This window comes from Ciconia boyciana, chromosome 13 (genome assembly GCF_034638445.1).
Source record: "Ciconia boyciana chromosome 13, ASM3463844v1, whole genome shotgun sequence".
NCBI classification, from domain to species: Eukaryota; Metazoa; Chordata; class Aves; order Ciconiiformes; family Ciconiidae; genus Ciconia; species Ciconia boyciana.
In genome coordinates, this window is record NC_132946.1 from 9,721,914 (window position 1) to 9,747,404 (window position 25,491).

Consider the following 25,491-nt stretch of genomic DNA (forward strand, 5'->3'; position numbering starts at 1 on the left):
GTGTTTTTTAAAGCTGCTATTGGTTCCATTTAGAGCTGGGTAGTGGAACTTCATTCACATAAATCAGTGACCTCTCTGGTGCTGTAATAGGCAAAACTTTAATTGCTGTTTAACTTTTAAATACTTATCATGTTTTACATGAGATTTAAAAAACTAGCAGAAAATATGATTAAATAAACAACGTGCACTTTAAACTCTCATATTGCACCATGTGAGCTTCAACACTGTATGATATTTCTTTCAACACATGCATACTTATTTCACTAAAATACACTGGTTGGGGTTTTCAATGGTCTTAAGCAAGTCAGACACACAGTCTCTGATTCAGCTACATAGGCACCTGTTTCTCATGGGGATCGCATGAAAATCCAAGCTATAAGGTACGCCCCAACAGTTGCACACAATTGTCACTCACCATTTTTATGAATCCATTTATCAAAGCTGCTAACATTCTTTTCTCATCCTCAAGTGTTAGTGCACTATAAGAGAAAATTTATATGGTAAGTTTTAGAATATTGCTTATCTTATTCATCTGTAAAGGTTCAAGTCATACATACTAATTTATATAATGTTATGTCCATATAAAATATTTATTGCACACTAAGACCACTAAGCTCGTAATTTTAGTTATAAAGCAATAAAACTAATTTTAATATGAATACCACCAAGTCAACCATGCACCAAACTAAATTCCAAATTTAAAAAAAAATTGTAAAAATTGCCAAGAGTGCCTTTAGATTTTACAGAAGCTCAGATTTTGGCATGAGGAGAAGGAAGCTAAGATAATGTTGTTTACTGCAGCAAGCAAATGGCTTCAGTCTTGTCTTACAACATGAGAACTTGAGTAGGAACTGATTATAAAAACCTAAAGAAATTAGTAAATCTGTTCTTAGAAGAAAGTTACCCTATTTAAGGGGAAAAGCTTTTAAAATACACTTTAAATAGTAAATGTAATAGTTAATGTATTTATTTGAGAAACAACATTAGTTTATAGTTTTGTTTGGTTTTTTGGTTTGGTGGTTTTGGGGGGGTTTTTGTTTGTTTTTTTTGCTAACCATGCCACATAATTGAAAAAATAATTAACATCACCTTGTTACAGTGCTGCCTTTGATGTTTTAGTAAGAACGGAACTGATATGTAAAAAGTTTCTTTTCAAGATTATCACACACCCCTACTCTACAGAAAGAGTCCAAGTCTGATTTGAAACAAATTTACATCACATGAAAATCCAGTCAAACCTGTTTCAATGAAAACGGATGAACAAAAAGTTAAATTACGATTAACTAATACAATTTAATCCTTTTACTATTATATACTTGTCTCCAGCTTTGACCTTTAGTATATCAGTTACCAATTTCCTAGCTCAGACACCAGATGGGAAGAGAACAATAGTTTTATTATACAAATTAAATAAAGGAGGAAAGAAAATCTCAGCATGATTAACTCATTAGTGCATTGCCAATCAAAAGAGTCAACTGATGGGCTCTGAATGGCTCAGAAGACTTGTAACGAGATCCCTGGGTCAGTTATAGGTTTCCAGTTCAATTCTGAATCAGATCTCTACTAGTCTAAAAGGCTGTTATCCTCCCAACAGCTGTTACGGGGGTCAGCGAGCCCTACACACAATGGGTTGGGAGTTTCCTGAACCAGGAGGTAAAAATAGATGCAGGAGCTACTTGAAGACAGTTAGAATTTATAATGATTTGCCAATAAGAGATGACACAACAGAACCAAGCTAAATGACGTACACCATCTTATCTCAGCTAAAAGAACTGCTGGTTTAAGGGATTTTAAGGATCCCAGTAAATGATCAAATTGTTTTGGCAAAACATCAGAGGAAGCACCAAATATGTATCGCCATAAACTGCTTAATTTTTTTTAATAAGCTGTTTTAGCTTCAATATATTGTTCTATTTAAAGGTTGAAGTGGCTTTTAGTACAACATACAGCCAAATAAGGTACTCTAACCCAAAATAAAGCACTCTAGCTGATATAAATTGGAATTACACGCCAAATCTGACTTCTTTATTGGCAATAAAGCTTGCATTCATGGCATATCAAGGCTGAGAATGTTACAAGTTCCTTTACGGCATCTCCCATAGTAAGGCTCTGGGCTTAGAGTGCCAAAAGAAACTGTGCCCTTACGATCCTACTCAACTCAAACCAGAAGAAAAAAAAGGAGATTTTTGCTCTTAAGATCTAAAATTTGCAGCATTGTGATTCTGGCTCTATGTTCAATCAGACACAGATTTCTGTGTGGTTTTTGCAAGTTACCTACAAACCACAACTGTTTTCCACGTTGCACAACTGGTATTCAAACTGCGAGGGTGCAACAGGACACCCAGGATCCCTAACAAACTCAGCACTCAAAGTCAAGGGGAAAAGAGAAGGGGAGGATTTAGGGGAAAGACATAGATGGTTGAAGAGCTTCTCCTCTGTTCTAGCTTCCCCTACTCAAGTTCCTAGAGATCCTCCCAGGTGTCCTTTTAAAGATTTCACACCCCTTTGTAATGGCTGAAAAAAGTGTCACAAAAAAAAGGTATAATTGAGTATGGCAATCTGTGCTTTAATAGCTGCATAGTCACGTAAATCTCCAAAATAGTTTATTATTCACTATAACACAAAGATTACAATGGTTTCACTCTCAAAAATATTTTTAAAAGATTGGATTGTTTAGTGTGTCTGCTTCACTAGAAAACTCTACAAAACCGTTGCTACTTGCCTTTTAAAATTCTGCTTCAGTATTCAAAATAAAGCAGTAATTAAAGAGCAAATGGTATGTGCTGCCACTTCACTGCACAGCTCTTCCCTCACCACTAATTGGATTCATGTCTTAATCCACCATGAAACAAACAGCCTCAGAAATGTGAAACTGTACACCAAGCAGCCAATCTTTGCATAAACGATAGTTATTAGTATGAGAAAAGTTAATCTTACTTCACAGAGTCATGCATCGTCTTGCAGATATGCAGAAGAGCATTGAGTATGACAGGATCCTTTGTAGATTCCTGCTGATGCCTATAAAATGTTTTAGAAAAACTGATGAAAAATCCTGCTCTGTCAAAATGAAAAACAAGTAATAGAATAACACCGATTTAATGCATAATTCCAATCATCAGCATTGTATGACACTACAGAAGTTTTATATTCATTTTTTAACCAACAGATCTCCAAAGATCACGTGGTTAATAGAAGTACAATTCCAACAAATGCCAGTCAAGAAATATTATCTTAATACACAGAGTTTTACTGCCAAGCCACAGAATCTGACTCCTTAAGGGACACAAGCTAGACATGTGATACATTGAGGCAATCTAAGAACATCAAAACAAAGCAATCCTAGATCTACCAAGAAGTAATATAGTTTCTCAGTCACTGATGGACAGACAGGAAGGATAAACATCACATTTAGGTACAGAGGCACACGTGCAGTGCAGCACCACTAAGATGATTAAGGGGCTGCAGCACCTCTCATATGGGCAAAGGCCAAGAGAGCTGGGACTGTTTAGCCTAGAGAAGAGAAGGCTTGGGGAGGCTTAGCAGTGTATATAAATACCTGAAGGGAAGGTGAAAAAGAAAAAAAAGTTTCAAGGAACCTGTTAATTATTTGAAAAGAAAATGACTGTTTGACTTTTACAACATTTGAAGATGAAGCCTCATCTTCTAAGTTCATTTTCAACTGTGGAAATATCCATTTTTCTACATAATGGAGCTTGTAACAAGAGGCTGTTTCTCTTCCTCCATTATATCAAGGTAACAGTTCTGTGCTGTCACATCAGCTGGAATACGAAATAAATTTCATAAACCAACTAAGGCAACATACATTTAAAGAAGCTCGGAGAACAACTATTCTGTAATGCACAGCAAGTCAGCATCAATATGATTACTTCAATTTCAGCTTTCTTTGTGAAAAGTTAAACAGTCAATCAATAGATTAACAAAACTGACACATTTTCATTTTTTTTTTCTCGTAGCTTGTGAAGGTGTTCCAGGCTAAGTGGCCTATATACTGACTCATCTTCCCTAGCAATCTTTCAATATGTTCCCCAGACTCTCCAGAGCGCATTTAATCTCAATATTCTCCACTTACTTAATAAAAGATTCCATAATGCACTTGCAAACCTCCACTCTCACACTTTCCTTCTGGAACATATCCAGAAATGGCAAGAATTTTTCCTGAAAGTACAAATACATAAACAAGTAAAATTAGGTATTTTACAAACAACACACTAAAGCAATAAATATTTTGGATAAGTTTTATAAACATAGCTGCTTTAGTTAAAATTATTCTAATCTTTTTTGAAGACAGTAGTTCATCCTGAAGGATGAAAGAGTGGAACAAATGGGAAAGCACTGATGGCTGAAAGGTGTATACATTTCTTGATTGCAGAGATCCAGAATAAAACACAAAACACAAAGAACTGTTTTAATCAAATGTCACAATTTTTTTAAAAGCAATCATATGCTTGAAACAGCTTAAGATCATGACAAATTCAGACGTCTATGGGAACAAAAGCTAGGATATTAAAACTAGTGAAAACAGGCCACATGCCAGCAACCATCTTGCATGTATCCAGGGCAATTTATGAAGGTCCAAGACATTCAAATTTTCTTCCAAGGTAAGGTTTAGGTTGTTAAGATACTGAAATACTTAGTTTCTGTATTATCTCAAGAATATAGCGAGGGTAAGTTTTTCAGAATTATGTGAGCAATTTGTGAACAAGACTTGACTCCGAATCCAGAGGGTCAGTCTTGAATTTTACTCAACTGGTTTCAGTACTTTGACACCCACTGCCTTTGTTCCTCTTTCTCTACCTCATATACAGTCTCTGATCTCTCTAAGTTTCCCTTTGTTTCAACATCAAACTTAAGCCCTATAACAGAGCATGTTAAGTATATATCATAACATAGAAACAGCTATCAGCAATTACACGAACACACACACAAATAAATGGTATTTTGTCTTCCATTGATTGTTACTTATGCCATAGTAACAAACTTAGAGAATCTAACAGCCTAAGGAAAAAAAAAGTATAGAAAATTGGAATTAGAATAACGAATATTTAAGTAGTAAGCAGCAGAGAGCTTCCAAAACATTTCTGTACTTATCTACTTGATAAAAAGTCCTCTCACTATGTGAGCTTGCAAACAATCTAAATATCCAAGTCAGGTAAATTCTCTTGCAGAAACAGTGCAAAATAGTTCTTCCTAAAAATTTATTAAACAGAGTATCACTTACCACTGAAAAAAGGAGAGAGAAGTCATAGATATAGGTGATAACTTTCTGAATAATTGACTGCAGCTAAAGGGAAAAAAAAAAAAAGACAAAAAGGGGAAAATTATTGTAATACAAGTAAAATTAAGTCTAGCCACACCAGAGATTATTCGTCTCCTGTTATTCATAGAAAACTGGGTGGGAAGACACTTCAAGCATTCATCGATGTAATTTCTTTCCCCAAAGCTGGATCCAACGTGCTCTTCAGAACTGATATGAACAGAGGCTGACCAGCCTGCCCAGACTTTATTTGTTCTTTACTTTTTATAGTTAGGCAAATTTTTCCAGTTTATAGTCTGCATGTCCTCCAGCTCTCTAGACTAAAAAAAAACCCAAATAAACAAACAAAAAAACCCCAAACCAGTTTGTTAAATCTTCTTTTGTAGGCACTTTATCTACCCTCCAAGTAACCACAAAAACCACCTTCTAGAACCTCTTCAACTAATCCCTATCTCACCTGGCATGCAGTCTCAAGAACGGGACATGATAATTCAAAGAAGCCTTAACAATGCCAGGTAGAGATGGATTATTTTATGGTTTACTTCTGTTTAAACAGCCTGCCATGATTGCTAATTTTCTTCAGCAGAGCACCACTGTTGATGTAGGAGTTATCTACTGCTACTTCTAAATACATAAATCATTCTGCTTTAGCATTTCTCTGAACTGAAAGATTGATGTGCAGGGAAAAAAGAAGGTAGAAATCACAGCATTACACTGTTCTAAAAGGCTTCCCAAATTTTAGCCAGTGTTTAAAAATAATTATTTTGTGGATTTCATCTACGAAAATGCACATCAGATTTTTACAGATTTGGCAAAATAAATTATTTACCTGTGGGTAAGCATCTTCAAATGCTCGATCAGGAGTCATGTGTTTGATAACATCAGCCAAAACTGTATTGACTTCTCGCTTCTGTGTAGTGAAAAATGAGGTTACAAAATACAGTAATGAAATCAGCACATAAATCAAGTCACTGAAAAACAGTTGGATAATTTATTTCCATTTGCCAAAGCATCGGCTTTTTATGGAGCTCTAGTTAAGCCAGGAACTTTAGCCATAGCTCCAGTAAATCCTTACTTAAACTGGTCCATCTGCCATTAAAATAAAAGGATAAGAAATATGCAGTGCTGGGGAGTGGTGAAGACTCCTTCAAAGCTGCATCTTTTGTCCCTATTCATCTTTCACGAAAGGAAATACATTTTTTCATTCACTATTGAAGTCCTCACACTTGTATTAAATAGTCATAGCTTTTCCATTTTTAATACCAAACTGCTAATACAGCCACTTAGTCTGTATCAGAAAACCTTCAAAGGAAACAAAGTAATTTTCACGTACCGTAAAATGTCTGCATGTATACTCCACCCACACTTCAGCACAGTTGATATAATCCTAGAAATAAATGTCTTATGATTACCAATATTTACAGGAGGTTATGAGAAATACACTTGCAAAAATTAAAATACTTAAATCCTGAGGTATGATTCATGCAGACCTAAAGATCTAGCACTAATGACAAATGTCAAAAGCTGCTTATGTAGAATTATGTTATGCGGAATTAAGTTATACTTAAGTAGAGCTCAGAAAAGCAGGGATCATATAAAGATATTACCAGGTATCATATTTTTTGGCAACTGTGTGTATCTAGAAAAGGTAAACCATGTCATGCTAAGTATACACTTACTGAACAACTGGCTACAATTTTGCTGTAAATACAGAATCAATAGTGAAACAGAATGGACAATAACTCACCTGTGGGTTCTTCAGCTTTGTTATAACCTTCCAGGCTTCATTTAGTATTTGAAGGCGATCATTTTCAGGAGGATCAGCCAATGCCAAGTTTAATCCCAAGGAGCGAAAGAGGAGATGCTGAAAGTTAATGAGAAATTTTAAATTAAAAGCAGAAGATGCATGTCTGTCCAACACTGCTCTAGCAGGTACACTGTGCAGAAAGATTTTTTGGGTCAAACCACCTTTTATTTAAATGACGTGCAAGTTATGTAGGCAGCTAAGAGTATAAACTCTGTCAGACAACAAACAGGAATTGTTACAAATTACATACAAGAAGTTACCTTTGGGAATCCAGATTCATCACACTCTTTAATCATGCCAATGAAGTCCATAGATCTTGCAGCAATAAACTCTGCTCTGAATGCTGACATTACTGAATTCAACAGCAAAGCACTACAATGAACATAACACAAATCAACACAGCTCAATATCAACTAAAATTTTGTTGTCCCTTCATTTACATTAATCCGAACTTCTTAGACTAACAACTGTCCAGCATCTATTCTAAATTTTAAAAAAGGGGATAAAGAAGAAAAAACCCGCACATATCGAGCTTGCATTGATGAGGAGTAATAGTGCATAAGCAAAACAAGCAAACATTAAGCCACTGAATAAGGAAACGGTAACCCTGCCTGTAGAATACTTGTTCCACACAGGTTTTTTTGAAGCCAGGAGTAGCTGACACATTTAGAAACTTACTCTCTCTTTTTAACTACAGCTCAGAAGTATACTTTGGCAGGGCAAATCTCTATTGAAGTTTTTCTCACTGAATTAAAATATATATGCACTGTAAAAGTCAGATTTCTAGCAGCTGCATTGTTAGGATTAAAATAAATCCAAACAGTCATTATCATATGATAACTGGCAATGACATATTTAGACATTTATGATTAATCATTCAGACCTGTACTTGTATTACTACCAAGCCAAAGTTACCGATGGAAGAGTGAACTCATTGCGTTACTGCAAAACCCAGTTTACTGATACTGTTATACAAACATGAGAAACAAAATCTAGTATCATTCAAAAGGCAATTCCTGTGGGCAAACTCTGCCACGAGTTAGCACAGAAGCTGCCTCATAAAACACTGTGTCCTTCACTAGTCTGAAACAGTTTGAATACAGGGCAGTTTACCTTGAGGGAAATTCTATGGAGCGCTTAAAATAGCCCAGCATCCTCTGTGTTTCTGGCTGAGCGTCAGTGGTCCCATCGCAATTTGACTTGAATTTGCATTTTATCATTAGACAAGTACTTCCAGTTGACTAGGTACATGCTTTGCAATACAGAGAAGCAGGCTGTCACTTTTCACTTAGATGGTTGCAATGTAGTTCATGGAACATACCGAGATCATTTAAAGATTTATACACTGATGCCTCTTGCTTTGTAATATTTTGACAGTCATGAGAAGACATAAAAAAACCCAGAACTCCACTTTAAAAGAAAACTACCGTGCTTTATAGATAATCTAAACCAGATTATTTAATTTCCCAATAAAACCAGACATGTCCCAAAAACATTTCTCTAAAAAACCCCTCATTATACTCAACATTTTGTCCTTCCTTCAAAGAACAAACAGGCACAAAGGGGAGGCACCTAGCCCATCTTTACAATGAAAAATGCTGAAAGGTGATTTAAAAATAAGTTCCACAAAACAAATCAACACCTATACAAAATAATTAATACAGCAGAGTACGTGGATTATTTTTACCCGTATTATACGCTCTGATACAATAGCATCCTCACATCACATTTTTAAAATCACACTTTCCCTGCACTCCTTAGCTCAGTCACAGAATGCTAATGCTGGCATTCCTCATCTAAGTGATTAGCATATTTTAGTTCCTCAGCCACTGCAGAATTGGACTGTGCAAAGCACATCAGAAAAAAATAGGTAGCTGAAAACTTTCACAGAATAACCTACCCAATAAAATGAACTGAGATTAGCTCAGCAGCAGCCCAAATTGCATCCACACAGTTCAGAAAGTACATCCAAAACTTTCAGACCATCTTCCTGAACTACTCACTGAAGGTGCAGTGAGCAAGTCTGCACACAGACTTCTAGGATACATTTGGGATACTAATTTTAATGTTGAAAAAAGCAGTTGCCTTAATATTACCATCATCCAAAGGCATCAGCTGCTTTACAGCTTCCCTTGCAAAGCGCACGTATGGGCTGACTATAGCCAGTGGAGGCTAGGGGGAAGGAAGGGGAGGAAAACAAAGAAAAATGAAGCACAACCAGGAATCAGAGACATGGGTGATGGAGAACACATTATGTGTCCTAAACTTTGGCTTAGGAGCTAAAACGCAGCAACCAAGTTAAATTAATTAACTTTTGCTCTACAAGTAATCTACCATATTTTAGAATTCATGTCTGGAAAATAGATGTTCATAATCATTATTTAGTAAGCTACTGGGAGAACAAAAGCTATACTATGCATCTAAAAAATGTTTTCAAAAGGGAGAGAGAGAATTTTATTCCAGGGACTCGTGGGTACTCATTACAGACTCGTGTCTTCTACACTGAGCAATACTTACTTGTTCCCCAATTTTTTGCATCTCTCCATCATCTCAGTAAGCAGAACCTGGAAGAATTACTTATTAAAATTAGTGAGTAGAGACTCTGAAAATAAATTCAGCTTTAATTACTGCAATGAAGTCTACTAAAAGCTGTTTTAATTACCCACCCAATACATTCCAATAATCCCATCTTGTCCTGTATTTAGAACACAAGGAAACAATGGTGTAGTACAACATAAAACACACCTACTGGAATAGGTACGCTGGCATTTTAATCAAAACCACCATTTTAAGGAAGTCAAATTTGCAATCCTTCAGCCATGCCATTTCTCAAAATAATTACTATTTGCCAGCCAGGTCAATTACCTCTGGCAGGAGAGGTGAAGATTACCAAGTGTCTGCTACAGAATGCAAAACAGACTGACTGATATTAAAACAGCCTGTTGACTATGTTAAGCAATTACAAAGCTATGGTTTACTCAAATCATTTTTATATCTGTATGACAGAAGAAACTAATAAATTCAGGAAATAAAGATGAAACTAGCTAAAGGACAACAAGAAACAAACAGGAATACTGCCTATGAATTTAAAATGGTCTAACTTGAGCTTTGTGGAAATGAACATTCTTCCTGTATAGAAGAGAGAAACAGGCAGTCGTATCTAGGCTCTTTATACTTGCTTTCACAGTCATGTAAGTACTGACTGAGGGGTTTTTTTAATAGGCAAAATTAACTCTTCACCCCAACACTTCCTTTAGTATCAAGAATTACCATGCTTACTTACTTCAGGAGCACGGTATGCAATACACTGTAAAATCCAGTCTATAGCAGGAGAATATAGAGTCAAATACAAAGGAATCTCCACACACTGTACTACCAGCTGATTCTGAACCGTATCCCCATGAATCTGTTGAAATAAAAGACAAAAGCATGTTGCTGTGAAAAGGTATTTAATAGGAGCTATGGTAAACTGGACAAAGTTTGTGTATGAATGGAAACGACAACAGACAAGATCACAAAGACACACAGATATTACGAAGCATTCCTTGCATACCGGGGAAAAAAAATTTCAAGCTCATAGCCTATATTATTAAAGTATGGAAACATGCTGAAAAGAGCAGTTTCAACTTATCAGAATGTACATAAAATTTCCTATACTATATCTGGGTACAGGAACATCCCTAAATCTAGATTTAAGAACTTCAAAGATTTTCAAAAAGTATGCAGTAGTTTGGTTAAGGAGTGTATTTACATGATTTTACAAATAAAAACCTTATTTGCTTACTTGTTTAAATGTTAGAAGAAAGTCAAAGAAATTTTTGTTAAGGCTTTCTTTGAGTTGTGGTGCCACTTCCATCCCAACCTGGATTAAAAGAAAGAAAGTGATTTTATCTGCATCTACGATTCTCCTTCAACTGTAAGACAAAAATGCATTTTCTGGAGGAGTATACCTAGTCACACACATCAAATGCACAAACAGCATTGAATCACATGCTTTTGACTGATTATTTCCTTGCTTACTATTACAGTCATGTCCACTAACAACTACCCTGAGGTAGTTACAGCTGTGCTTAAACATGGTTCTCCTAACATCAGCTCCAAGTATCTGTAAGCAGTGAGGAAATCAATGTCTACTCCAGTGCCTGCACTGCAACCACCTGTTTTCATTGTATGCAGCGAGCCTACAGTGAAGAACGTTTAAAAAGTCAGTCAAAGTTCAGAAATTGCTTAAAATCATGTATATTTATTCCACGGACAGAATAAAGCAAGGATCCCAAAGGAAAATATTAATATATGGATAGATATAGATAAAGTATTTATAAATAACACAAGGTGATGCACAAACACAAGGCCTATGTAGTAAAGCTGGAACTACAAAGCAAACTAATCCATACAGGACTTTTTTCAATAATACAGATTAAAAAATATCAAAAAATAAAAATGTGGCATATTACGAAAGAAAAGAGAAAGATGCAGAAGTGAATGAGAAGTTAGTAACAGATCAGGCTTAAAAACACACACAAACAAACAAATCCATCTCAACAGCTTAAGGTTCCCCTCTTCAAACAAACCCAAGGTTCTGAGATTTGGGATCTCTGAGCATATGCAATTCTAGCTGACTTCATCACAAAGCAGAGGTACCCTGCACAGACCCAAGCCAGTCATCTGTCACTTTTCTTTATATATCATTTCCTTTCAAACCATGGGGCTAAAGAGAAATGCATCACCTTGCTGTGTAAAGATCTCATTCTTTGGTTTCATGCAAGTGTTTATTCCCACATTTCACTACGCTGTGGCTTTAGACATCATTTATATCAATACTACAGTTTTCCTATTCAAGAATGTATATTTTTAAAAAAATCTATTTTCATTATCTTCATTGTGAAAGTATTAATATAGTGTCAGTAGCTGGAATACAGAAGATTAAATGCCTTCCAGTCCAATAAGTTTTCTTATTTTAAACAAAAGTCATGACTTTAACAGTATTTTATTTCAAGAAAATTTTCACTATTTATTTTGTATGATCATCTTTGTGGACAAAAAGGAGCATGCTAAATTCTTCCTTACTACATAACTGCGATTACTATTACTAGATTATTAGTCCTAACCACTCTATCATTATGCATCTCTTTTAGCTGTATCAGGAGCAGTAAAAGGTGGATTGTGCATACAAACTGTTCCTTCCAAAAAACCTTCAGAAATCTTGTACTATGTAGCAGGAATGATTAGGCTATGACAAAAATGCAGGCATTATTGTATTTCAAGATTCAAATAAACTAAGCAGCTCATCTATCAGAGTAAATGAGAGGTTAGCTATTACTTGCAGATGCAGGAATTCATATGGACACCCCTGAATAGTATACCAAAAGCATACTGGACAGTTTATTCAAACGTAACAGATATATCAACACTGAACAAACTCATTATATTTCATAATGGCAGTTGATTTCATGCAAGTATTGCTAATTAGCAGCCCTACCATTTTCCAATTATAGTTGAGATCTTTGCCACTACTTCAAAAATGTATTTCACAAATATTTTTCCACTATTGATGACTTTTTGAATCACTTTAAGGTCTCTTCTTGGGTAAGTTTATCTTGGCTGAGCTGTTAAGGTAACTGCAGGAGTAGTTGAGGATAAGAACATAGCCACACTGCACAGTCAGACAAAAATCCACTGTCTGAACACTTTACCAAGTGGCTCCTCTGCCAAGGAGCTTGCCAGACCTCTGCCTGCCACATATACTCTAGCAATAGAAGGAGGAAGATAAACATAGGGAAAGTGCATATATTAACTATGAAAGCAGCACCTAGCAATCAGACAAGAGCATGTAGCCTCAAAGTCCAGACTCTCCTTCCACTTAGGTCCATAACATTTTAAGGACCATAAGTAAAAATAATTTTACGTGCTGCTTATTATAAACACTTAAAGAAAGATTCCCCATTATTAGAACAAAAGAGAAATTTTATTTTTTTGTTTGTTAGAAGGAAGAGACGGGCTGCTGACTACTTCAGATAAAAACAGTAGTTAAAAGAAATTTTCCTTTAGTGGCAGAGCTAGCTGCAGTAAATCTTTGATACGGATCTCAAGTGTTAAATGATAGCCTACCCTGCAAAGGTATGCTCTTGCATAGACTGCAACCAGTGGATCTCCGATTCCTCTAATCATAGACGTTAACCGTGGGAGACATTCTGAAATCCCCCTGTTAAGATTTTTCAGAAATGAAAATGAGATTTAACAATTGATAACAGAATTATATCACCTACAGATAACTTCAGTAGCTGCCTTGTAGATCGACAATTTAGCCTGAGTTATAGAAACACCTACCAAAGCAGCAGCACATTAGCACAAAATTTTATTTCAGAAGTAAGATTTTATGCATATAGTAACATATATTCCACATTCAAATTGCAGTATTTGCCACTAGGAGTAGTGCAGATAGCCAGGTTGGATGCTTGGCTTGTGCTTGACAAGCACAACTAAGAAACTCCTCCTCTAGTTCGGAGGAACACCAGAGCTCTAGAAGGGCTGTAATTCAATGTAAAGAAAGCATCTGCTCAAAGCAGAACTGGCAGAACTCCTTGTATGTCTCACTTTCCCACAGGTCCTTTTTGACAGAGCTGTACTAGTACCTAGAGATGAGGCCCATCAATTCCAGTAAAAGAACTGCTTTTCAGGGATAATGAAGTTGCCACTATAACGGCAATTTGGCTTACAACACTGAAAAAGGACGATTACATGTGAAGGAACATTTTCAGCTCAGCAACTGACACTGTTAGGCAACATATGAAGCTTATACCAAGATTTTCAATAGATAAGGGTTCATCGCTCCTCAATTGTTTCTCCGTCTCTAGCAATACGACACATCAGTATTTTCCTTTCAGTTTTCTATCCTGTCTTTTTGCCACACTCCTCATCTCAACAATCTTGCTTCTCCCTCCATCTGAAGCCACTGGTTTTTAATTTGCAAACTCCTGATGTCACAATCATACATATATTCCAAAACTGCAAGCACTACTGCATTCCAAATTGTACCACAGTTTGAATTTATTCCATGGCATTCTCACTAAAAACTCCAAAACCTCTCAGTACTGCTTCTTCTCAGATCTATTGAGACCCTATCCACCATTAATCACAGAACTTGCATGCTTAACTCCTTAAATTAGTTTATAAGCCTGCCCATTTGCTTCCTTCCCACACTTAACATTTACTCTTACGTTTTGGATAAGAACTTATTGCACTTCAGTATTGCTGCTTCCACGTAACTAAAATGAAGCCAAGTTAAGGAATAAAACTAAGATGCATGCCATTTAAAAACACAAAAACAAGCTTATATACCAAATACATATTGAACAAACTATTTCAAGGCCTTCTGTAATTAATTTCACTACACTTTGTTGATTTTTACGATTTATCTACAAGATTTTTATTGTTTCCCAAGTTTTCACACATCAACTCTAACTTTATCACTGCCATGCTGCTCATAGCCAATAATTCAGCATTCACTTTACTATGAAACATGACTCAAAATTAAATTCAAAACATACAGCCTGAAACAAACAAAACAAAGTCAGTATAAACATCAGATTGCTGTGGGTTTTATTGAAAGAAACATGTTCATTTTTGGAAAAGTCTATGAAAAACCTGCAGATACACTCTGAGAGTTTCATTTGACAAGGATACAATCTGGGAATGAGTTCTCTGATTGAAGCAATCTTGAAAAACCAGTTTAAGCAAGTTTCTTTAGCTGTATCATTAACACTCTCTGGAGAAAAGTTATCTGGGGAAAAAAAACCAACAACCCAGAAATAGTTACATTCTTTCTCGAAACAAGTTACTTTTCATTCTAGGTTTAAAATTGTATTCTCTTTCCTTTCAACAAGGAATTAGGCATACCATAATAAACCAGGCAATATGTTTGATTCTCAGCTCTCTATTGCAGCAGTAAGAGCTGAGTACACAGAGACAGGAAGAAAAGGGAACTAGAGCTTCCATCTTGCATTAAGTAACATTTCACAGCTGAAGTCAAGCGCTCAAAGCTAATCTCAGATCTGCTACTTCGAAATCTAACCTCTGCCTCCCCGCAAAAGCAGAAATTGTAAAAAAAAAAAATAAAAAATATAGGGAATCTACAACAAATACATGTATATAAATCTATAATAAATGCATACACATAATACAGATTTAAGCACTCAAATTCTTTACTTTAAAATGCTAATATAATTTTTAAAGAATATTATTTAAAACTATATTGCAAGAAGTAGGAAATATTAAACACGGACAGAACACTTGTTTTTGTACGCTAAACATCTAACACTGAGGCACAGTTCTCTCCTCACAAGCTCTAGGACTATTTGTGTCAGCTGCCAGCAGGAAAAAGCTGCCACGCCGGGGTGGAACAGATGGGTTATGGGGACAGTGCTCTGGTCAGGAGGGCATGCAGTTGCACGGCTAACTGCTGCCTCTTTCTCCAGATTGCCTGGAACAGAAGGCAAAAATGGGCTGCTTCAGATCTACCCAGGTCTGAGGCAAGATGGTTGGGAAGGATGAGTCCCTCTTCTCTCAGTGATAAAGCTACACAAGCAGCTTCTGCTGTGAATGTCTACTTATAAACTCCTTATGAAACAGTTTTAAAATACCAGTGCTCTCCCATCCCCGCCCCCAGAAGGTGAGAAGCTCCTGTTCCACCAGAAAGTTTCCCACTTCCAAGACTAGCGAAGCCACACACTAGATGCTGACTGAGTACAGGAAGACATTCTTTCTCATCTAGGACCACAGGAGTTCTGTCCAACTTTGTTTCGCCTGGTTCCCACGGGATGAGCACGGATGTTGGGCCTGAAATCCCCAGGGGTTCACACTGTCATGCACAGCAAGCACAGCACAGATTTTCCTTCTCCCTCCCACTTTTACAGCTGCTTGGGAAGCTCCCACCAGCAATGCCCCTGGCAGCTGTACAGCTGCAGCATGAGCTCAGCTCTCCAGAACGGAGGTAACTGTGCCCAATAATTGTGACATGCTACAGGAACTGTCTGCCTTCATTAATGTTTATAAGAACAGTTTAACAGACAACAACCAAATTTATTTTAAGTATTTTCTGTAAGTTTATTTCAAATTTAAGTATTTGCTGGTTTCAGGCTTCTGGCTCAAATCCTATGGATTTAACTGTAACCTAATGGTACTGTTGCATTGCCAACTACAGAGTAAGAATGTTTCATATTTCAAGGACATGCACTTAATACACTCCAAATTGCAAGGAAAAGCCCATATTTCAGTGCCTTCCTAAAGAAGTACTTCCATATACATTTGTACTGTAAACGTCAAATTAAACTTTTAGATTGTGTTAGAACTTCAACTGAAAAAATGAAAAGGGCCCAAGTTAGAAAGATCATACTGACAGCCTGCTCCTTCTTCCAAAATTCTTCCCTAATTAAAGCAAAACTATCAATAGTTTCCAATGTAGCAACAAAAACATCTATTTACCAAAACCTGAGACTCTCAGCTTTGTCTGTATATTCTTCACAGTTAAAATGTAAACTTGCATAAACACTGTGAATGGTGAAAGCTACAAGCAATGGATTTTACCCTGTTAAAAACTAAAAATCACTAGATTCAAATCAGAACCTTTTTTCATAGGAAATAAAGTAGCATGGGTCCTATTTAACCTTTCTCAAATTAGTTCAGACACAATTTTTTCCAGGAGCATTGTAGAAACAAACACAAAGTTACCTGGCAAAGACACACGATTGTCCACACACATTGACAGAATTCTTTCATACACTAGCTTCCCTGTTCAAAAAAAAAAAAAAAAAAAAAAAAGATCATTCATAACAAACTAACAAACTGTAAAACACAAAATGTTAATACAAAGGTTTCCTCTCCAACAGAAAAACTTCATAGAACACTAACATTATGCTGCCCTCTAGTGAGGCTGAAATGTTAAGTCTGAATTTAGCACTTCGCACACTATAAAAAAAATTTATCTGGCTCCCCTCAGTGCAGAGGTAGCACACAGGTCAAATTTCTCCCAGGCCAGGAAAGGAAAGGTGGTGTCCTGTCTTTGCTGAGTTTGGATATTATGTTATCTTCAGCAACTTTCAGTGAGTAGGAAAGAGCACAAAGAGGAAGCAAGACCTGAAAAAACAACTGCATCTATGTCATAGCATATCCTGCTAACCATCAAAATAGCATTCAACTTTGAATGCTGTCATGAATCTTTTCCATAACATGGCAGAAAACCAAGAGAATCACAAGAAATGGATGACAATTTCACTTAAAGGATAATTTAAAAATGATAAAAATAGATTAAAAAATTCAGTAACTACATTTTGATCACTTCAGTCTCTATTCAGCTACAGAAAACTTTGACTTCTATTCTTCAAATATAAATAGAATGAAATATTGAGTCAAGAGGTTGCCAAACCCAAAATATTTTCATAAAAACAACAGTGTGTTTTAAATTTCAAAATGCAGAGAGCATGATTTTTCCCAAGGTTTCGTTCTAGATATTCACTAGTACATAAAGCATAGAACTACAAAATGAAATATCTTTATTTTAAAGACTTCACTCATAGGAGTTTTTGAACAATTCTATACCACTTTTATACCACTAGTGTCTAAATGTTTATGTTGGAAATACTCCATGTTAAAACTGAGAGTCATTTCAGCACTTTTTGGATAACTTTAATGTTTTCTAACATTACAAAAAATTAATTTCATCTTATTAACAATTATGTAGTAAGTCTGGCATATTAGATACTTACCAAAAGTATCAAGGATATCTGTAATTAAAACAAATTTACTTGGATAAAACTGGATTACTGTTGTGTCTGAAAGAAGCTTAGAACACTAGAAGGAGAAAAAAAAAACAAAGAAAACTTTTTAGAGGACAATGCAAGTTTGTCTTTTTACTCCAGACAGGCTGGAACAGATTAATATCTACAGATGGAAAGAACCAACATGAACTATCCAGCAAAACCCACAAGAACCTCTAACATAAGACATTGTGGTACTCTTTGTATTTTTCACGTTATTCTTCATTTCCAGCAGAGCTAGTCACAGATCTGTTTTTCCTTTATACAAGGTAATCTACAATGCAGAATTTCAGCTGACCATGCAGATCTGTGCATTTGTTCAGACAAGACAAATTCTCTCCCAGAAGAAGCATGAAAAGGCACTTCTTTTCCAAAACAACTTTTTTTAAGGGTATTTTTCTGTTTCTCACCTGTCATCTCCCTAAGCATCCATATCAAACACAGAATTTGATATAGACTAAATTAAGAAACCATTTAAAAAGTTTAGCTAATGAGCTTTTCAACACATCTTTGCAGCTTACATAACCAGTTCAAACATTTTGGAAACAGGCCAGTTGATCCACAGTCAGCTCCAGGGAAGAATCTGTAATCAATCACCACCCACAGGCACCCACATGATCACAGCAGTTGGACTATAATGATGGCTGGCACAAAGTCACATCTGAAAACATATTAGCCAACTTAGTTCTAGTATCACTGAATGTTAAGTCCAGGTAGGAACATGCCCATTTATGGTATGAATTCAAAATACACACTGAGGAATGAAGATATTTTAAAGATATTTAATTAAGCTATACTTTGTTTTCCAAGATGGTGCAAAAAATGCAGACTAAACTGGAGTCAAAAACTTTGGCAGAAGTTTATTCACAAAAAATCAACTTCCACCTGAAGAAAACAGGCAAGTGACTGACCTGGGGAGAGAGATCCACCTCCTCCCTACTTGAGCCAAATGTGGCCTTTGACAACGAGTCTTCTCTGGTCTCTATTTAAGACTGACAAGTACACTATTCTCTGTGATCTCTGTCCCTTCTCTCTCCTTCATCAGGAGACAGTTCTTCAATCTCAATGGAATAAATAAAGTTCAAGTTTTCATTACATTCCAAAAATCCAGGAAGCAATCTGATACCCCACAAGACTGCTTTCTTTAAACAAGAAAATCATAACATTTGAACATGCTTAAATGAGGGGCACACTTAGTCTTTTTGCTTTATTCATCAGGGAGGAACTTAGAGTGCACCAGAAAGACAGGTGAGAGCATTCACATCTTACAACCCAAGCAGAATCTTCCCTACTGCGTGGTAAGTCAGTCACCTTCAAAGACAGGTAGTTCAGTAGCTGTTTAGGACCTACACATACCATGAACGCTTAATTACCACTTTTCTTAGAGCTCACATACATAATCAACTTACTTCAGCTTACTCTAAGTAGCTTACCTTATTCCATCTTGGCAAGTAAAGTATCTTGTAAAAAGGCACTTGAGGAATTCACGTTATAAATTCAGACCCTGCCTTAATAACCAGAACTCTTCCTGCACTTCAAGCTCTGTAAAACTCTCATACAGAGAATGAAGGCTCCATCCCCAATATCCAAATGAAAGGTCTTGTGTAATTTCATCATTAGTTCTTAAATCAAGATAATTCTGGCATTCAAATTAAAATCACATTTTCCAGCCCAGTATACACTTCTGAAAATAACAACCAAAAAAAAAGGCCAAACTTACTCCTCCTATTGCACACTAATCAGTATGTGATACTAATAACGATAGACTATGTATATAATCACAGCCTGATGTCAAGAAAACTGCTTAGCTCTTTAGAAGGATACAACATTCTTAAAATTATGTTATGTACTAGGAAGAACCACAACAAGGAAAGTTCAGTCAGGTTTCTACCCTATCTTGCTTTATGAGTATAGAATTATTATTAGTTACTTATAGACTCCTTTATGAAAGATTTTTGTATTCATGCTAATTACCCGAACACCTATTTCATTCTTACCCAATCTTTCAAATAATGATGAGCATCTGCAGCACGAAGCTCAAGTGCAAAGTGAACAATACACAGACAACACTTTGAGATAAACATACGCAATTGATGCCACTTTCCTAAAAGAAAGCACTGAATCCCATCTTAGAAACTACATTATTTCAAAATCGTTTGTGAAAACATTTGTAAAAGAATATATGAAATTATGAATGCCTGGATTATCACTGCATGTCAGACACTGTATATATACATATTAATGCACTGTAAATACAGTACGTCCATGTCCCTTTTCTCCTCCTCCAGCCTTTTAATCTTCTCTTTCACTAAGATAGTCACACTTCACAATGCTATACATATATGCTATATATTTTTTTAAAGAATAATAGTGCTGATTTCATAGTATTAGAATAGAACATTAGTCACCCTAAGTCACATATAATTTTCTGATCTCCCTTCATTTATGTTTCATTTCCTGTATTATCTTCACCACAATTTAAGATGAAATTACTGCAAACAGTTTTCACAAGAGTATCCAGCATGAGAAGAAAAAAATCCTGACTTTATATAACCCTGCTTGATGACTATTAGCATTACATGAGTTTTACAGCTTTTAAGGATGTCATTATCTCCTCTGTCCTCTGATGCACTTTGCCTCTGGCCTTTTTTTAAAGGCCAAGCCAAAAAAAAGAGCATTTAATTGTCTTATTCCTCCCTGCCCCCCTCACAGCCCATCACCCCAGATGAGCCAGAGGAAGACTGTGGAGAAGTTTAAGAAAAAGAAAACTGAAACAAAAACCAAAAAAAACCCAAGCACTTAAAAAATCTGGAGTTGTTTCCTGTACTTTGCTAGGGTCCTAAATCACATTATTCTGCTGCCTTAGTAAGTCTGGATGGGGAAAACACTGACATTCAAAAAGCCATCCTGGTATTATTTGGGGCGAGGAACAAGGGGGTAGAGGGGGAAGAGGAGAGGAAAGGAAACTACATGTCCTAGAAAGAGTTGGTATCACTACATGTTATTTTTTTCTAATTATCCCTAACCAGGTAAAATTTCCATGTCTGTCATTTGGCCACTCTCTTTAATGAGAATTCCATCCTACATACCCTAGTCAAAATCAATATATAATGAAGTTGAAAATCCAACTGTTGTCAGAAGTCATAAAACTCTGAAAGAAATGGGTTTCAGGGAAGAACAGAAGAAAATAGTAGAAAAATAATAGAAACCCTTCTTTCCCCAAGAAAGAAATTGGATAAGCCACACCACCAAACTCACCAGTTCTGTACAGAGCAAAAATGTAAAACTGACCTGGATGACTATTTTCAGAGCTTTTACTTTCTGATCAGAGGACCAAGCATCCTTCAAAGACTGGTTCAGTTCTTCAATTCGGTTCACGTAATCCTGCTGAGTCAAATTCAACAGCTCTTTCTGTGACCCCTGGCAGGAAAACACAAGTGTACTTAATAAGAGAGGGAGGGAAGGAAAAAGAGTGCCATTATTATGGAGTCAAATCACTGAGGGGGGGGAACCCACAAAACTTATTACAGAATTACCTAATTCTCCCTTCTTACCTTTGCAGCCTCAGTATTGCAGGTGTTTGGCACAGGAGTGCATCACAACTGCTTTGGTTTTCAAGAGACATACATGCTGGTACCCAAAGCTGGCCATAAAATCAGAAATGCCAGACTATTTCAGTGGTATTCTACTTGTGGTATAATTAGGACACTAACACTATACATAAGCATACTAGCACCTGTGCAGAAGCAGTATCAGAGAGAAATGAAATGTTTTGCCAGCAAGGTCCTAAGAAATTTGTTGACAGAAAGAAACATCTGGCTATGCTTCACCCTCAGTAAGAAAATAAAACTATCTTCATTTCACGCACAGTACTGGAGCATTCTTGTGATCTTTCTTCCAGAAGATCTTACAGACCTTATAAAAACATTACATATCAAAAATAAACTAGTGAAACACTGGAAGCAGAAATAATTGTTTAAGCTTTAGAACCAAACTGGCACAGGAACAAAGTGACTATAAATGCATTTAGAAAAATCAGAAGGTGGTTCTGGAACAGTCTGCAGTAGAAGTATGAGTGACACTAAAAACTACCTTCAGGACTAGTTTTGATGAGTTTATTAAGCCGCATTACAGAACAGATGTCATATGAGAGTCTAGAAACAACCATCAGTAAAAACAATCACAGATGAAGAGATAAAATGGAAATGCAGTTAGTTTCACACAAGGTTACTTATTTCCTTATGGTAAAGGGTACTTTACTTTTCTACTAAAAGAATCCAATCCTTTATTTGTGATATGCAACTGTTAGAACTGTGCTGACTCAGGCAACAGGCAATCTGAAGTTAGTTAAGAGGCAGAGGTTTCAAAACAACATTACCCAAAACAATTCTAGAAGTACCCCACAGATTCAGGTTTTAGGAAAGTAAGTTATGGAACACCTCATCTTTGCACCGGAAAATACTGCAGTTTGAGAAATAACTTGAGTACTCAGTATTTCTATCAAGCACATAAATGCAACTTTAATCAAGCTCAGGTAGACAGTATGCAGCTTCTGCAACAGGGGCAAACAAAATTGTCAGATGTTAAGACTATTAGGCTCCATGAAGTTTTACAGCAGCTGCAGACCATACACAGTACCAAGGCAAATCAACAGCGGTAGATCAGGTGAATTTTTTTATCACAATTTCTAGTGATACAAAAATACGATTCTGCCTGAATTCTATAACAATAAGGATTGAAACTACTAGAGAAGTCCTATGGAAAGTATGTATTTGTCTAAATACTGCATAAGCACATGCAGAATCAAGACCTTCTTAAAAGGTTTCATAAAAGATTTTTATTTCACAAATTTATTTATCTTTTAAAATGGTGATGTAATTGGATCAGAAAACTTCCTTACCTCTTCCAGATCATCCAGTTCTTCTAGCCTTGTCCTCACTTTTTCAGAAACTGCTGAGCCAGCAGTTGTAGCTTTTCCTGTAAAGAATTATACATTTAAGTTTTTAACATTTAAACACTTGGACTTCTAAAGGGAAACAAACCTGAAGACGCTTGACAGACTCAGACAACTAGTCAGCTTCCATGACAGAAGACAGGTGGCTTGATTCATTTGGTGGCTATTCCAGAAGCCACACATTTAAACATTCCTACAGTTCATTCACTTTGAACAGGGAATGACAAGTAAGCAAAAGTAATATAAATGGATTCTCTTGCAAGTTTTGCTGGTAAGGAAAGAACCACCGGATAGAACCATAGGATAATTTAGGTTAGGAAAAAAAAAAAACACATTCTATATAAAAATATAAAATTCATATAAAAATTCTGATTTACCATGCAATCAGCTATGACTACTTAGCCCGGATTTGCTTTGCTAGAAAACATGATAAAATATTTAACATTTGGTTCTTTTTTGAACACTCAGCATACAGCTGAAATCATTTTACTTTCATGTAAAGAGAATAAATGAACAAGTTCCCAAGGGACTTGTTTGCTTTCCCTTCCATAAAGCAGAAGAGTTGATAAACATGATCCTCAAAATATCATTGCTCACTTTAAATGGAAGACAGTTTTAAGCTACAGTGGAAGGCAGTGAATTCCATTTCCTTCCACAACACACAATCACAAATTCATTAGCCTACAAGGCATACAAGACAAAGTGGTTGGGTGGTTTGTTTTCAATACTTAAAGTAAAAATCCAGCAGAAGTCTTATCCTCAAAAATCCCCATAGATCCAACCATATGTCAGAATGGGGGGAGGAGAGGAAACCACATTTCAACTGTTCTTGACCACAAACCTGTCACTGCAACCTACCTCAAGCAAAATCTGTTACTGTTAGATATAAAGGAACTGCTTACCTTTTTCAGATCCCATGTATAGATTCTGTGAAGAAACAGAAAAAGCAGACTTTTAGAAAACATGTACTTGTTAGCATTCCAAGAACGCACAGGGTAATTATACTGCTAATTAAGCCTCTAATCATTTAGAAGCAGACATAAGACCAGAAGTTATTTGTATTATTACAAAAAGACAAAGTGATGGCTTCTAAGTATAAACAGATTTTTGGACTCGGCTCCAAAACAATCATTTTAAGTGACAGCTTGTGGTACAGTTTTCTACAACATTAAAACTGAAATTTAGAGGACCAGTATTTACTCATGAAATAATTACAAAACAGCAACATCCAAAATCCATTAAAGGTCTAGTACAAATAAATAAAACTGGAGAAGCTGCCACTTACAATAGAGAGCTTCTCTGTTGTTGTGTATCTAGCAAGGATTTCACCACGTTTGCTTGACCATGGTTCAAAGTCATTTCCTACTGCTGAGCTGTCATCTTTATCCCGTTTCTTTCGTGTACTATCCTATGAGGAGAGTACGAGTGCAAATGTTAAATACAAATCTGGAAAAAAAAGAGAAGGCTGATAAAGGTCGATTTAACATTTCAAGTGCTTACTGATCCAAAGTTACAACATTAAAAAAAAAATCCATATTTAAATAAATGTCAACATAAAACAGGTAAATAAAAAAATAATACTTTATTCTAATAACACCATATATTTCCTATTTGCATTAACCTCCAAAGTGGTGAGACGAATATATTTTATCCAGGGTTGGCTTTGTGGTTTTGGGGTTTTTTATTTTATTTAGTCGAGACAACTGCCCTCCAGTGTTACCATGGTAGCAGTAGTCGTCACAGGATCTGCAGCTGCTGCAAATAATGACAAGGGATCGGTACCATCCAATACACTGCTCAATGGATCCATCATAGAACTAGAAGAAGAAGAGGAGGTAGAAGAAGTACTTCCTTTCCGGTTCATTTTCTTGGTCTTGGATTCAGTAACCTGAAAGAAAAATTCAAAACTATTAAACAAAAATACTTTCTCTTCCCCCTGTTTTCTTTAATAAATCACCAAAATATGTACTATATAAATTGTGCTGTTGCAATGAAAGCAAGGACCCACCTACAAGAAACTCTTTAGCATCAGCATTTAAATTGAAGCACCTCTTTTTGCGCTGAATCTAGAGGCACTTTGCACTAGCATTTCCATTACTTTTTTCTTTTTCCTTCCAATTCTGGGTCTACAGAACTATAAGGATAACCATGCTAAATTTCTTTCTAGTACTCCTCCTCTATTTCATTGTTTTTCTCCCTCTCCTCCAACCTCTTTCTTGCTATTTGATTTCCTCTGCCAGTCTCATCTTTACTTTTCTTGTACAATACTCAAGCCTGAAACATCAAATCCATTCTTAAGGCCTCTGTCTCATCTCCCTACTGACCTTCCTGAGTAGAAGCTGCTGTCCATTTATCATTCATTAGTGTATGACTATCATCTGTTTGAAGCTGGATTTTTTTGTACATCCACATTTTTAAAAGCCTCTCATACATTAAAGAAATGATAAATGTTTTAAAGCATACAGCTGACTGGAAGTTAACCCAAAAACAAATCTTACATCAAGCACTTATGCAGGTTATTTGTAATGCAACGATTTGATTTTAAACTTATCCATTATTCAGCATTTAATGCAACCAAGAAAACCCCTAAGTTGAAATGCTGTATTAGTCAGAAGGAGACAGTTTTTGACACGTAACAGCACCA

At 36.1% G+C, this 25,491-nt stretch overlaps 1 protein-coding gene across 7 annotated transcripts in view; it reads right to left on the reverse strand.

The window, feature by feature from the left end:
• The window catches only part of VPS35L (VPS35 endosomal protein sorting factor like), a 58,290-nt gene that overhangs the window by 26,951 nt on the left and 5,848 nt on the right, over positions 1 to 25,491 (reverse strand). For 6 of the 7 annotated variants that reach the window (XM_072877686.1, XM_072877687.1, XM_072877689.1 and 3 more), the window contains exons 3-23: positions 24,568 to 24,735; positions 24,133 to 24,255; positions 23,750 to 23,774; positions 22,794 to 22,870; positions 21,185 to 21,313; positions 17,843 to 17,927; positions 16,809 to 16,868; positions 14,766 to 14,862; positions 14,300 to 14,347; positions 13,191 to 13,284; positions 10,867 to 10,944; positions 10,366 to 10,488; positions 9,600 to 9,646; positions 7,343 to 7,454; positions 7,023 to 7,139; positions 6,609 to 6,662; positions 6,105 to 6,185; positions 5,240 to 5,302; positions 4,091 to 4,176; positions 2,938 to 3,018; positions 416 to 479 (exon numbers count right to left, since the gene is read on the reverse strand). In XM_072877686.1, the coding sequence (XP_072733787.1) occupies positions 416 to 479; positions 2,938 to 3,018; positions 4,091 to 4,176; positions 5,240 to 5,302; positions 6,105 to 6,185; positions 6,609 to 6,662; positions 7,023 to 7,139; positions 7,343 to 7,454; positions 9,600 to 9,646; positions 10,366 to 10,488; positions 10,867 to 10,944; positions 13,191 to 13,284; positions 14,300 to 14,347; positions 14,766 to 14,862; positions 16,809 to 16,868; positions 17,843 to 17,927; positions 21,185 to 21,313; positions 22,794 to 22,870; positions 23,750 to 23,774; positions 24,133 to 24,255; positions 24,568 to 24,735 (1,812 nt within the window). Of the gene's footprint in view, positions 1 to 415; positions 480 to 2,937; positions 3,019 to 4,090; positions 4,177 to 5,239; positions 5,303 to 6,104; positions 6,186 to 6,608; positions 6,663 to 7,022; positions 7,140 to 7,342; positions 7,455 to 9,599; positions 9,647 to 10,365; positions 10,489 to 10,866; positions 10,945 to 13,190; positions 13,285 to 14,299; positions 14,348 to 14,765; positions 14,863 to 16,808; positions 16,869 to 17,842; positions 17,928 to 21,184; positions 21,314 to 22,793; positions 22,871 to 23,749; positions 23,775 to 24,132; positions 24,294 to 24,567; positions 24,736 to 25,491 lie in introns of those variants that run through there. The other variant, XM_072877694.1, reaches the window with a different exon arrangement.